The following is a 12,561-nucleotide window of genomic DNA, read 5'->3' as shown; positions in this document are numbered from 1 at the left end:
TTTTAAATTGGGCCTGCAGCAGGGCGGCAGGGGCGCAAGACCTTCCTAGCTCCCTAGATTGTATCTACCGCCCTGCTAGGTTGTTACATGTGTAGTACGATTGGGGCAATTCCAGTCAGTTCATTGGCGACTACCGAACCAAACGGAGGTCACTTGTCACAATGAATAAAGAACGTGAAATTTGGACACGGATAATAGATGTATATAAAGGCCGGCCCCACATGTGGGGTAAAAAAAAATATTTTTTTATTCTTAGCGCGAATTCTATACTGCCAGTCAGTACGCCAAATTAAAATAAAGAGGTCTTAAAATTCTGCTGTTGGCATTGTAAACCTGAAAATCAATGAATAAATAATGTTTATTTTTAACACAGGAGCCATTCTCGTCGACGTGCGTTCAGCGGGACTATCACTTACACACTGAGTGGCAGGCTAGTGTGTAGAAAACAGCCTAAAATTGCTCTGACCGCCGTGCGACCGGTATTGCCCCTGCGGCAGGTGTGTGAGTGGCCCGCTTTAAACATTTCTTACGGCTTGTTATCATCATGACTTGTATTGAATGCATCCAATGCATCGCCCAAGTCAAGGTCTACCGCGTTTATTTCTACCCAACTGCCACATGTGTTCACGAAATGTGTGGAACCTCCGACCTATTGTCTCTAGAGATGGTATTATCGGTGAGATATGGTATCTGTGACTACTGTAGAGATATCGATGGATGATTCAAATTTGGATGTCATTGCTAGGGGTAACTCGTGTTTTGTATAATGCGTATGTCGTAATTTCAACAAAAAAAATTTTTGGCTATTTTGCAAAACGATCGACGAACTGAGAGATACTGTTCAAGCCATATGATGGCATATAAATTACAAGCAACCCACCTAATTAAATATTTAAACATAATTTCAATTTTACTGTAACATATTTCACAAGAACAGCTCACATTGAACGATTTATTTACAGGACACGAGTCGTCCCTAAATCACTTAACATTTATAAATAGGCCAGGTTTTAACCTCTTTAGCCATAGATTAGTATCAGTAATAAATCAAAACCCCGTTCCGAGCCGCGTGTACACGGGAAAGCAAATAAACCATACTGGGAGCGACAGGTCGCCGGATTTAGTTCGGAGTCGAATAGATGTATTTATTTTGGGCCTAACATGTGCCCTGCCCTGTTAATGTAGATTAGGCAAAGCCAGATGTTGGACAGTTTGTGCCTACAGGAGTTAAGATCGCTGAGGAATTTTAATCAGCAATCGCGACGATTGAATATTGGTGAATATGGACCTTTTTATTGAAGTGATAACTTTTGAAAAGTTTCAAGTGTGCGTCAGAGAATCAGTTTGAAGCATGGCACACTAAATGGAATTACTTCTGACCCAGCATGATTTGTACTTTTTGTAACAGATTGCTTAATGTGTAAAGACAGCCAATCGCGTTCCTCCAAACACAGGATTGCATCTAAGATTTTCCTTTTGATTCTTCGCAGTGTAGGTTCGTTTTATATCACAATATAAAATAACTCTCCACTCCACTACTACAGTCTTTTTACGCTATCATCGGCTGCCAAACGCAATGAAAGTGAGAACCCCGCCTTAAAGTCTACTCTATGGCACGTCGCCAGCGCCGACGTCTGAACACGGCTTAATGTGCTTTTAACGACACACGATATCGACACGTGCGTCTATGTCCAGCCGTACAACCTTCTAACTTATTTTTACCATCAAAGCAAGCCATTATAAACCTTACCTCTGTGGGTTAAGGGCTGTTATACCTGAAAGAAAACTGTACGGTGCAATTCAAATTTCGAATGTTTAAATATTTTTTATTGGGTTTATCTAGTCTGTGGTAACGGATTCAGGAAATGGAAATATTGTGTTGTTTCAAGCTTTCATGTTTTATTAAGATATTTTGGTTGTTATTCGTGTTGCATAAAGTAAACTATGATGTTGGTATGCGGGACAAGGATTTTTAGAACGTTATTAACTTTATTATGACATATTTATTTATTCAAGACCATTTTTTTTATCAACAGTGGTTCTGTAGCTGCATTTCAATAGGATGATCAAATAGATCAGTAACTTTTCGAAAATACTTAATGGACACACCCTACTGTATGCTCATGTAAACATTTCATGTCCTTACACATTAGTAAATTCCCAAAACCACGCAAAGTTAAATCCTAGTTAGTACTTGTACCGACGACCGGTCTGGCCTAGTGGGTAGTGACCCTGTCTGCTAAGCCGATGGTCCTGGGTTCGAATCCCAGTAAGGGCATTTATTTGTGTGATCAACACTAATATTTGTTCCTGAGTCATGGGTGTTATCTATGTATATAAGTATGTATTTATCTATATAAGTATGTATATCGTCGCCTAGCACCCATAGTACAAGCTTTGCTTAGTTTGGGGCTAGGTTGATCTGTGTAAGATGTCCCCAATATTTATTTATTTTATTTATTTACTATTCCATAGTAATCTAGCTTTAACACACGGCATGTTATCAGGCCGGTTCCGGCGTGGCTTGTAAACCTCGTAAAACTGAAGCCGGCATTCGTCGTAGTCAGGAGCGCGCGGGCGCAGTGCGAGCGGGAAATCTTTCCTATTGTTCCCGGGGGAATTTAGATAACTTTTCCCAAATTTTGGTTACTTAAAGTTTGTCTGAACTCAAATAGCTTTATCTCTCAAAATGAAAGAAGAATCAAGCGAGATTTCAAGACAATTGACGGTGAAACCTAGTCAGCGTTCGTTGTAGTCGGGAGCGGACGTCCATTTTGCAGGCGACAAAATCTTTTGCTGATTTGACAGGTCAAATAATTGAAACATAGAAATCTAATGAAATGCGTAGATAATACAGCGCACCACGTGTCCCAATGAAAAACCCAAATATTTAGACGCTCGAGCTCGATGAATACGTCATTCTACCGTACAATTTATAGGCAATCCTTAATTGACTTCACTTACCGCTACCGCTCATAAACCCGCCATAACAGAGGCCCTACACTACATGTTTATTCCGGTTCAGTGGAAACAGTAACGTCGCCTTACGGCCAAACGTACCAGCTATTTCACTACAACAAAAACGTTCCAAGAACCTATGAAAATCCTGGATTGTACGCCTTTAAGGGTAAGCTATTTTAAGATTTAGAGGAAGAAAAGCGTAAGTGGTTATGGAAATGTTGAATAGGTTTGCTGTTCCTGTTATGAGTGTAGTATTGAGTTATTATGCCTTCCGGGAAACGAAGTGGACTAATATTGCGGCTGCGTGGTTTAATTGCTCATTGTTTGAGAAAGCTAGAAATATTCAGCGTTAGCTCAGACGTAATTAAATTTTCTTGTTACGCTAATATAAGTGGTCAGGGGGTACAAGGTACGTAGTGGTAATCAGAATTAGACGGAGAACAGCATTTATTCAAGCATTTTGTCGAGAAATATAAGCTATCTAAGTGTATATCTAATTAAAACTTTTCACTTTGTCAAAAGTAAAAATCAGCTAGTGAAATAAAATTACTAACATTTTACTTGAGAACTGCTCCGGATACAAAAATGAAGTGTCATGTCATAGGGAGCACATTTGACGCGAGAGGTACAAGACTCCCTATAAGGAAAGATCACTTCAAATCTGGATCAGTTCTAAGGTACCATGGACATCACTATACCTTATTGCAAAGGCAAAAGGTTCACCGATGGACAATAAATAAAATAGATTTGCTGTTAGTACCACGTGCCTAGTGACCTTTCGCTGTCTCCCAGTAATATCTCCTGATAAGCCGATCGGGTCGTCGCCCGGCGATTTGGCAGACGTCCATACTGCCCGTCCGTGCGATGACGGCTGCACTAATCTATCGAAGCCTTGCGTAATCTTTGCGTGTACGAAAACATGTTATGCTAAAGGCAGGATTACACCAGTGTGCGGCACTGTGCGGCAGAAGCATATACAGTACAAAAATGCTTGTGCCGCACTGGTGGAATCCCGCCTTTACATCTAACAATCAGCAGCAGCAGAAGTTTCGCAAACGAACTTCTTGTAATAACTGCACTGCATAACTTGTCAAAAGATTTCATGGGTTGGTGTCAAAAGGTATAATTATGGTAGTCAATTAAAATAAAAAAAAAGTACGTTTGGAGTATACTTAATCTGAACTAAAGTAGATGACATCTTGATGAACGCCGTTATTCATATTAAGTAGCACCTAATGCGCACATTTAAATATTTTGAGCTAAAATTCTACGTATACCGGCTAAATGTCTAAAATGGCGTACCCTAATCGCATATTAACTCCTAAACACGTGGTCTCTGTTTACGACTTGTCCCATACATTAGACACAAAGTGTCATCATGGCATCTAACCTGCTCTAACAGTTGGGGTAGAAAGAGACAGCGTTTTCCACTATGGGACGATTTGGCGTGACCGCGGTCGGGAGGTGAAAGCGCGGAATGCTTAGTGATAGTTTATTACGAAACTTATGAATTTATGATGTTGCGCGGTAACGAGAATCCTTGGCTTCCAAATTATTTCAAAAAACATATTAAGCATTGACTTTATAGAATAACTTCTTCTCGCCACTTGGTCTGCGTAGATTTACGATTTCCGTGATACCTTCCCCGGGATTTTAATTTCATCACAATCGGTTCAGAGGTTGAAGCGTGAAGATTTAACATACTATAGTTCGTATTTTTTAGCATTAGAAATAAGGTAAACAATCTTGATGTGTCTTTTAATTGAAAAACACGTTTTAAAAATAAGTTTCGGCAAATATGTAACAATTATGAATGTAATACGATCATTTATATTCTTCTGCTTTCAAAAGTAATACTTACTGATTTTTATAAAGCGTTTTTCAATTAAAAGACATGTCAAGATCGCTTACCTTCTTGCAAGATCTTTCTAATGCTAAAAAAAACGAACTATACACATACAGTTATTTTCACATTTATAACATTAATAGCGACCTAGCAGCAGGTAAGAGTCGTTTAGGATTGAATGTATCTAAAGTAGGCTAAGGAGATTTCAAAAGTAGGTGTCCTGAAACCATTTAGCAATAAACTTCTTGATGATGGAGTGAGCATGTCTAACTTCGTGTATAACAATGTCTAAGATCGTAAGAGTTTGTGAAACTTTATGGCTAAACCGCAAGAAAGCGCATAAATAGTAAGTACAATAATAGTCTGTGCAAATAGCGAAGCAATAGTACCGTCGCTTAGGTAAGGTATCTTCAACTTGACATCTCTGTCTGTTTTTAAGAAGCTATTAACTATTATAGTTTGAGTGGTTGCATTGTAGTAGCTACCTGTACTACTTGCATACGAGTAGGTATGAGTATACACCACTGTTCAGTTGTACAAACCAGAGTCAACCAATAAGAGGACTTTCAAAATAAAATGTAAAATCAAAACTACCATAATATACGCTTTTCTAAATTTCAACAAGCCAGTATACTTCATTTCAAATACATTGGGAGGTCTTGCCTAAGGTCGATTGCACACGCGCGGACGTCGTAAAAACGCATTAACGCAGTAAAACCGCAGATACCACACGTTTACGAGCGTCCTGTGCGTTATTCTGATACTTGAATGCTGTAGTTACTAGTATAATTAGACCTTTATATTTGTTACTAACATATGTTAGCAGGGATCTGTGTTATATTGGTTCTAAAAAATATGAAGCTTGAGGAATAAGGTGTGCAGGAATCAAAATAGAAGACAACGCCACATTGTTTGCAGCCGGAAACTCATTGAAAAGATAGTTGCTGAGGTATTGAAAGGTTATTTTAGAGGCACTTTAAGCTATCATTAATACAAGAGGAAGGAGTGGCGAAGAGTTGAATAGTTTTACAGAAAGTTGTTATAAGTACGTAACGAACATTTTTGCCACATTGCACGCAGAGAAGATGGCCGATGGGGTCGAAAAGTGCTCGAGTGGAGACCACGGACTAGCAAGCGCAGCGTAGGACGTCCACCCACAAGATGGACAGACAATCTTGTTAAGGTCGCCGGAAGACGCTGGATGCGGGTCGCTTCCAACCGGCACGTATGGAGGTCCAAGGGGGAGGCCTATGTTCAGCAGTGGACGTCTTATGGCTGAGATGATGATGATGATGAACGAACATTTTTATACACAGAAATTTGTATATGACTTATTGTAATTTAACGTACGGAAATCCACTATTAGCATTGGTTGTAATCCATCGGAGCGAAGAAGACAACGAATACTATTGGTAGATTCCCGTGCATTCCCGCTCATCTCTGCCTGAGTGGAAAGTCAGCCTATGTCTTTCGCAACACATCAAGAAAGTAGATAACCGTATATAACAGTAGCCTCGGTTTTTATCCAGAGTCACGTCAGTCAGTCAAACCAATTTCCCTACTTTCTTTTTACACCTCCACATATGTAGCTAAAACTCTACAAATCTTTCTTTCCTGCCACATTGAGGTAAACTCGGACTTTCTGAAGACCCTCCAAATCACAGTGGTTAACCCTTTGCGTGCTGGGTAACGCTTTACGACTAGTCGTGTCGTAATCGTAAATACACGAACAAACCTCGAATCGTTACGCGTTTTACACCGCATTTGATTTACTAGGAATTGTATTATGGATTTGATCAGATTTCTAATATCTTTGTTTACAGTCGAATCATGGGGTGTCCAACTTCTGTTTATATTTGTTAGGATTGTTTTGCAAGAAGTTAATTTTGTTTCCAAATTACCCGCTAGATGTCGTTATACCATGTGTCAAATTTCCTACATCGCGGTATTAAGATTTTTCTGCAAAACACGACGACTGGCTGATATTAAATATTGTCAAGCTTTTAGAACAGTTATACCTCTAACGAAAGTTGAGGCAACAAGACGGAGGGGGAGACCAAGGAGAACGTACATAGATCAAGTAAAGGAAAAGCTCAACGTCGTGTCGTATCAGGCTGTCAAGGAGAAGGCAGAGGACCGACATACATGGAAATCGCTCCACCGACAAGAGTCTAACTCTTAAATGAATGATGATGATACCTCTAACGAAATTATACATTATTGTACAGTCATTAGAGTGATATTCTTTTGGGCCCTTTTTACATGGTCCTTCGAACCGGATAAGTTCGGCTAGTGGATTCGGTAAACTTCGGGCCAACGGACGCCGGCTAAGGCAGTGGATTGCTGTCAGCGGTGGCAAGGCGGGAAGAGCCTATGTTCCGGAGCAACGTGTGACGTAAGCAATGCATCGTGACGTCAGCGGTGAGATGCAGCAGTATGACGTAAGCGGATTATATGTGTGACGTAGTGAAGTGTCAAGACAACCGTGAGTACATTAAAATTATTACGTAGTGCAACTGTCAAAGACTTAGTGAAATTTCAACGAATTCGGACTTTGAAAAATTTCATCAAGTTTTGACTTAGAAAAATTCGTAGCAAGTTTGGACTTAGAATAGTTTCGAAGAAAGTGGAACGACGGGGAATCCACGCCCAATTTTGCCTAGATTGCGCTAAGTTCCAAACACTTAGAAAATTTCATCATGGAGGCTCTTATAAAAGTGCAGCAGGACTTGTATTTGAGAATTGATAAGGCTAAAACTAACTTTAAAAAATCGCCTAAGGAACGGCTTAACTCTGCAGATTACCTTAGCACTAGATTAGAAACCTTAGAATCTTTGTGGAATCAGTTTGTGACAACTCATACTCAAATCATTCAAGAGTCTACTACAGTTGAGTTCACCGAGTATGTAACTGAAGACGTATATTCTAGTGCGGACGAGTTATTCATGGATTACAAGTCGGATCTTAAGGTTGCCCTAAGCAAACTAAACGCTTCAATTCCTGGAAAGAGCACTGAGTCTACCACTGTTGGGAATAAGTCAGATATTGGTCAAGGCAAGTCGGTGATGGTAAAGCTACCAAAGATTTCGATTCCTACGTTTTCAGGGGATTATTCTGAGTGGACTAGCTTCAGAGATCTATTCAAGTCGCTCATCCATAAGAATAGAGATTTAGATGACGTCCAAAAATTGCACTACCTGAAAGGTTATTTAGTCGGTGAAGCTGAACAGCTTCTGCGTCACGTACAGATCACGCAAGATAATTACAGCGCCTGTTGGGAAAAATTGGAAAAGCGCTATAATAATAAGAAGTATCTTTCCAACTGCATTCTCAAACGCTTCATGAGTCAGAAGAATATTACGACAGAGTCCGCGAATGCACTCAAGGAATTGCTGGACACTACGAATGAGTGTTTAGATGGATTGAACAGCTTAGGCATCGACACAACTACATGGGACATAATTGTGATTCATATCATTTGTCTTAAATTAGACAACGAGTCTAGGAAACAGTGGGAACTTAAGGTTAGCGAGTCTTCTGATGATTTGCCCACACTTAGCCAACTTCGAGAATTTTTAGAAACCCGATTTAGGGCATTAGAATTTTTGGATGGGAAATCATCGAAGACAAGCTTTGTTCCAAAGAAACCCAATGCACAATCTAGTAGCAACTTAAAAGTGCATCATGTAACTGAAGTTTCTTGTGGCTATTGTTCAGAGAATCACAAATTGTGTAATTGTAAGGGTTTTGCAAAAATCGATGTTGATGCTCGACGTGATTTCATCCAGTCCGGTAATTTTTGCTTCAATTGCTTAGGTTCAGGTCACAACGTATATTCCTGTCGCCAATCTACTAGATGCCGAATTTGTAAGCGCAAACATCATTCTTTACTGCACCCAAAAAATAGCACTCAAGCAACCGATTCTCAAGTCAAACCTACTCAATCGGTTGAAAGCGATATTGTTGCACACGCAACAACAGCTCCATCATCATCGTGTGATGAGCCCAATAATGTAACAACGTGTTTTTCGACCAGTCGTGGACAGGTTTTTTTGCCAACGGCTTTGGTTCAAGCTCAGTCGAAAACAGGTTCAGGTATAACCCTCAGATGTTTAATCGACCAATGCTCGGAAGCCTCTTTCATAACGGAGTCTGCAGCACAACTGCTGGGACTTAACAAGGTTTCCCACAAGAGCACAGTTACGGGTCTAGGCGGTGAAGAGAGTTCACCTGTGAACTCTAAGTCGGTGGTAAAAGTTAAAATTTCATCACTCCTAGAACCTGACTTTGAAGTGAACGTGCATGCTCATGTTTTGGGCAAGGTAACATCGAATCGTCCGAGAAAACGTATTGTCATTGATTCGTGGTCAGAACTGCCTAAATTAGATTTAGCAGATTCCACATTCAACATTCCCGGCAGAATCGACTTGCTCTTAGGGGCAGAAGTGTACGGTCAAATACTTTTAAACAACATGATTAAAGCTCCTCAGGGAGCACTCGTCGCTCAGCGAACGTCTTTAGGCTGGATCGTTTCAGGGCCAACTCACTTAGGTGAGTCGGAAATTCGTAAAAGCGTTAGCGTTAACCACATTCATTTAGATGAAAACGAGCTGCTCAAGAAATTTTGGGAACTCGAGGCTGACCACAATACGACAGATCTCAAGCATCATTACACTGAAGACGAGAAGAAATGTGAAGAATTTTTCGCGGCTACCACTGAACGTGATAGCACCGGTAGATACATTGTGAAACTACCATTTCGTGACCAAGATCCCAGTTGCAAACACGGAAACTTTGTGCCTATTGCAACTAGGCGTCTCAACCAATTAGAGAAGAGGTTCGCAAAGGATGCTGAAATGAAGAAACGCTACTCGGATGTCATCAATGAATATCTCGAGCTGGAACACATGGAAGAAGTTCCTCCTGAACAGGAGAACAACCCAGACGCAGTTTACTTGCCACATCATGCTGTCATCCGAGATGACAGATCCACGTCAAAGCTGCGTGTGGTATATGACGCGTCTTGTCCTGGCTCTAACGGCGTTTCCTTAAATCAAGACCTTTTAGTAGGTCCAACTCTGCAACCTGTTTTGCGACATACTATTCTTCGTTGGCGTTGCCACCCTATATGCCTGGTAGCAGACATTGTTAAAATGTACAGGCAAGTGAAAGTTCATCAAGACGATGTAGATTTTCAACGCATTCTATGGCGTGAAAACTCGGGGGAGAAGATTAAGCACTTGAGACTGCTCCGAGTCACCTTTGGTACGGCCTCAGCACCTCATCTTGCAGTGCGTGCTCTTCAGCAAGTAGCCTACGATGAAGGAGCACAGTATCCAAACGCTACTGATAGGGTCCTCAAGCATTTTTATGTAGATGATTTGTTAACAGGCTGTGAATCTGTGGAAGAAGGTAAATTAGTATACCAAGAGATGAATGAACTTTTGAAAAAAGGTGGATTCGAATTACAGAAATGGAGTAGTAACAATGAAGAATTAATAAGTTACATGAAAGAAACTGATGTCAACGAGGAAGGAAGTCTCCAGCTGAAGATAGATGCTGTCATGAAAATTCTGGGACTCGTCTGGAATCGCCGAAATGACGAATTTGAGTATTCGGTACAACTTCCTCCACTCACAGTTCCTGTAACAAAGAGAAGTGTCATATCTGACATATCGAGGCTGTTCGATCCACTCGGTTGGTTGGCTCCAGTGATCATAGCAGCCAAGATTTTCATCCAGAAATTGTGGCTTTCGGGAATCGAATGGGATGATGAAGTACCACCACAATTACTGAAGGATTGGCTTAACTACAGAGAAAGTCTAAACCAACTTACCGAATTCAAGCTGCCCAGATGGAACCACGCTAGTTCCAATGTAACTGCGGAACTTCAGGGATTCTGCGACGCTTCTAATGAAGCGTTTGCTGCTGTTGTGTACTTAAGGACTATAGATGAAGAAGGAAATGTGCACGTGTCACTGATCACTTCTAAAACGAAAGTGGCACCAATTAAACAAATTTCTATTCCACGTTTGGAATTGTGTGGGGCTGTGCTACTCACTAAATTGCTGGTTGAAGTAGCCGACGTTATGAGTATCAGCAAAGCGAACATTCACGCATGGACTGACTCCACAGTAGTCATTTCTTGGCTAAATAGTCGTCCAAATCGATGGAAAACTTTCGTCGCCAATCGTGTATCTGAAATAATAACGTCAGTAGAGCCGCACCAATGGTCCCATGTCTCGTCGAAAGATAATCCTGCAGACTGCGCGTCTAGAGGTACACGACACCTGAGCAATGAAGAGCTCTGGATAGAAGGTCCGTCGTGGCTGAAAAATAAGGAGATTAGCTATTAAAAACCAAACATAAAGGATACAAACTTAGAAGAAAGAAGCACTAAAGCATGCTTCGTGAATACTTACGATAATGATGATGTCACAGCAGATGCCGAAGAAACACTTATTTCAAGGTTTTCTAAATTGTGGAAACTGCTACGCGTACTGGCTTTCTGTAAACGATTTTTGAAATGTGTTAGAAAAGAAAAAGTAAGTCTGTGGTTAACAAGCAGTGAAATCCAAGAAACTTTGAAAATGTGTATAAAGATTGTTCAAGGAAATCATTTCAAAGAGGAGTTGAAAAACCTGAAAGAAAATAAAACTGTTAATAAGAAGAGTCAACTTACCTCACTGAACCCGATTGTAGATGGAGATGGTGTCCTAAGAGTTGGTGGAAGATTAGAGCACGCTGGAATTAGTGAACAAATGAAGCATCCAGTGATAATTCCACACAAGTCACACTTCACAACTTTAATCTTAGACAATGCGCACGAAAAAACTATGCATAGTAACCCGCAACTGATGCTCAATTACTTGAGATCCAAATATTATGTAATCGGAGCAACCAATGCGGTTAAGTTGTTCGTTCGCAAATGTGTTATATGTGCTCGCTATGCCGCTGCATTACAACACCCACTGATGGGACAGTTGCCGTCAGTTCGAGGAACTGTCAATCGCCCCTTTTTTCAGAGTGGTGTGGACTATGCTGGTCCAATAAACATGCGCACCTCAAAGGGAAGAGGCCACCGCTCTTACAAAGGCTACATCTGCCTTTTCATTTGTATGGCTACAAGAGCAATACATCTTGAAGCGGTCAGTGACTTGACAGCTCAAGGATTTATTGCGGCATTTAAACGCTTTACAGCACGTCGTGGTCATTGCGCTGATTTGTGGAGCGACAATGGAACGAACTTCGTGGGAGCTGCTCGTGAGCTGAAGCAGTTATACGCCGAAGAACGATCAAGCGTGGCTGTGGAAATTGCTGATCAGCTTGCTACAAACTCCACTAATTGGCATTGGATTCCTCCACACTCTCCAAACTTTGGAGGCCTCTGGGAGGCGGGAGTCAAATCCACGAAACATCACCTTAAACGAGTGATTGGAGATTCCACCTTGACATTTGAGGAAATGGCAACAGTTTTAGCTCAAATTGAAGCTTGCCTTAATTCAAGGCCTATGTCAAGAATCAATAGTAACAACAGTGATGATCCTATACCACTCACTCCTGGACATTTTTTGGTTGGAGAGCCGCTAGTACTTGTGCCAGATTCCAACTATGAAAGTACCAATGTAGGTAGTTTAAGAAGATGGCAGCTAACACAAAAAATGGTTCAAGATTTCTGGCGCCGATGGTCGCGTGAATATCTGACTCAGTTTTACCACCGTTACAAGTGGGCCCATCAAACGCCCGAGCCAGTA

General features: G+C 40.9%; 3 protein-coding genes across 3 annotated transcripts in view; 1 reads left to right on the top strand and 2 right to left on the bottom strand.

Annotated features, from left to right (window-relative positions):
• The window catches only part of LOC134669093 (cytosolic Fe-S cluster assembly factor Nubp1 homolog), a 285,812-nt gene that overhangs the window by 75,933 nt on the left and 197,318 nt on the right, over window positions 1–12,561 (bottom strand). The gene's annotated exons all lie outside the window — the stretch shown is intronic.
• Window positions 1–12,561, bottom strand: part of LOC134669058 (frizzled-2) — a 31,893-nt gene that overhangs the window by 4,040 nt on the left and 15,292 nt on the right. The gene's annotated exons all lie outside the window — the stretch shown is intronic.
• On the top strand, window positions 7,507–11,163 carry LOC134668677 (uncharacterized). Its single transcript, XM_063526119.1, has 2 exons — window positions 7,507–8,318; window positions 8,916–11,163. Exons 1-2 carry the CDS (start codon window positions 7,507–7,509, stop codon window positions 11,161–11,163), a joined length of 3,060 nt encoding a protein of 1,019 aa, XP_063382189.1.

The sequence above is a fragment of the Cydia fagiglandana genome, chromosome 11 (assembly GCF_963556715.1).
Source record: "Cydia fagiglandana chromosome 11, ilCydFagi1.1, whole genome shotgun sequence".
Lineage (NCBI taxonomy): Eukaryota > Metazoa > Arthropoda > Insecta > Lepidoptera > Tortricidae > Cydia > Cydia fagiglandana.
This window is presented reverse-complemented; position numbering and strand designations above follow the sequence as displayed.

Bases quoted from the DNA above. Each gene is read 5' to 3' on its own strand.
- LOC134668677 (XM_063526119.1), top strand. From the start codon at position 7,507: ATGGAGGCTCTTATAAAAGTGCAGCAGGACTTGTATTTGAGAATTGAT. The intron at 8,319-8,915 runs GTGGGAACTTAA...TATAACCCTCAG, and splicing joins GACAACGAGTCTAGGAAACA to ATGTTTAATCGACCAATGCT.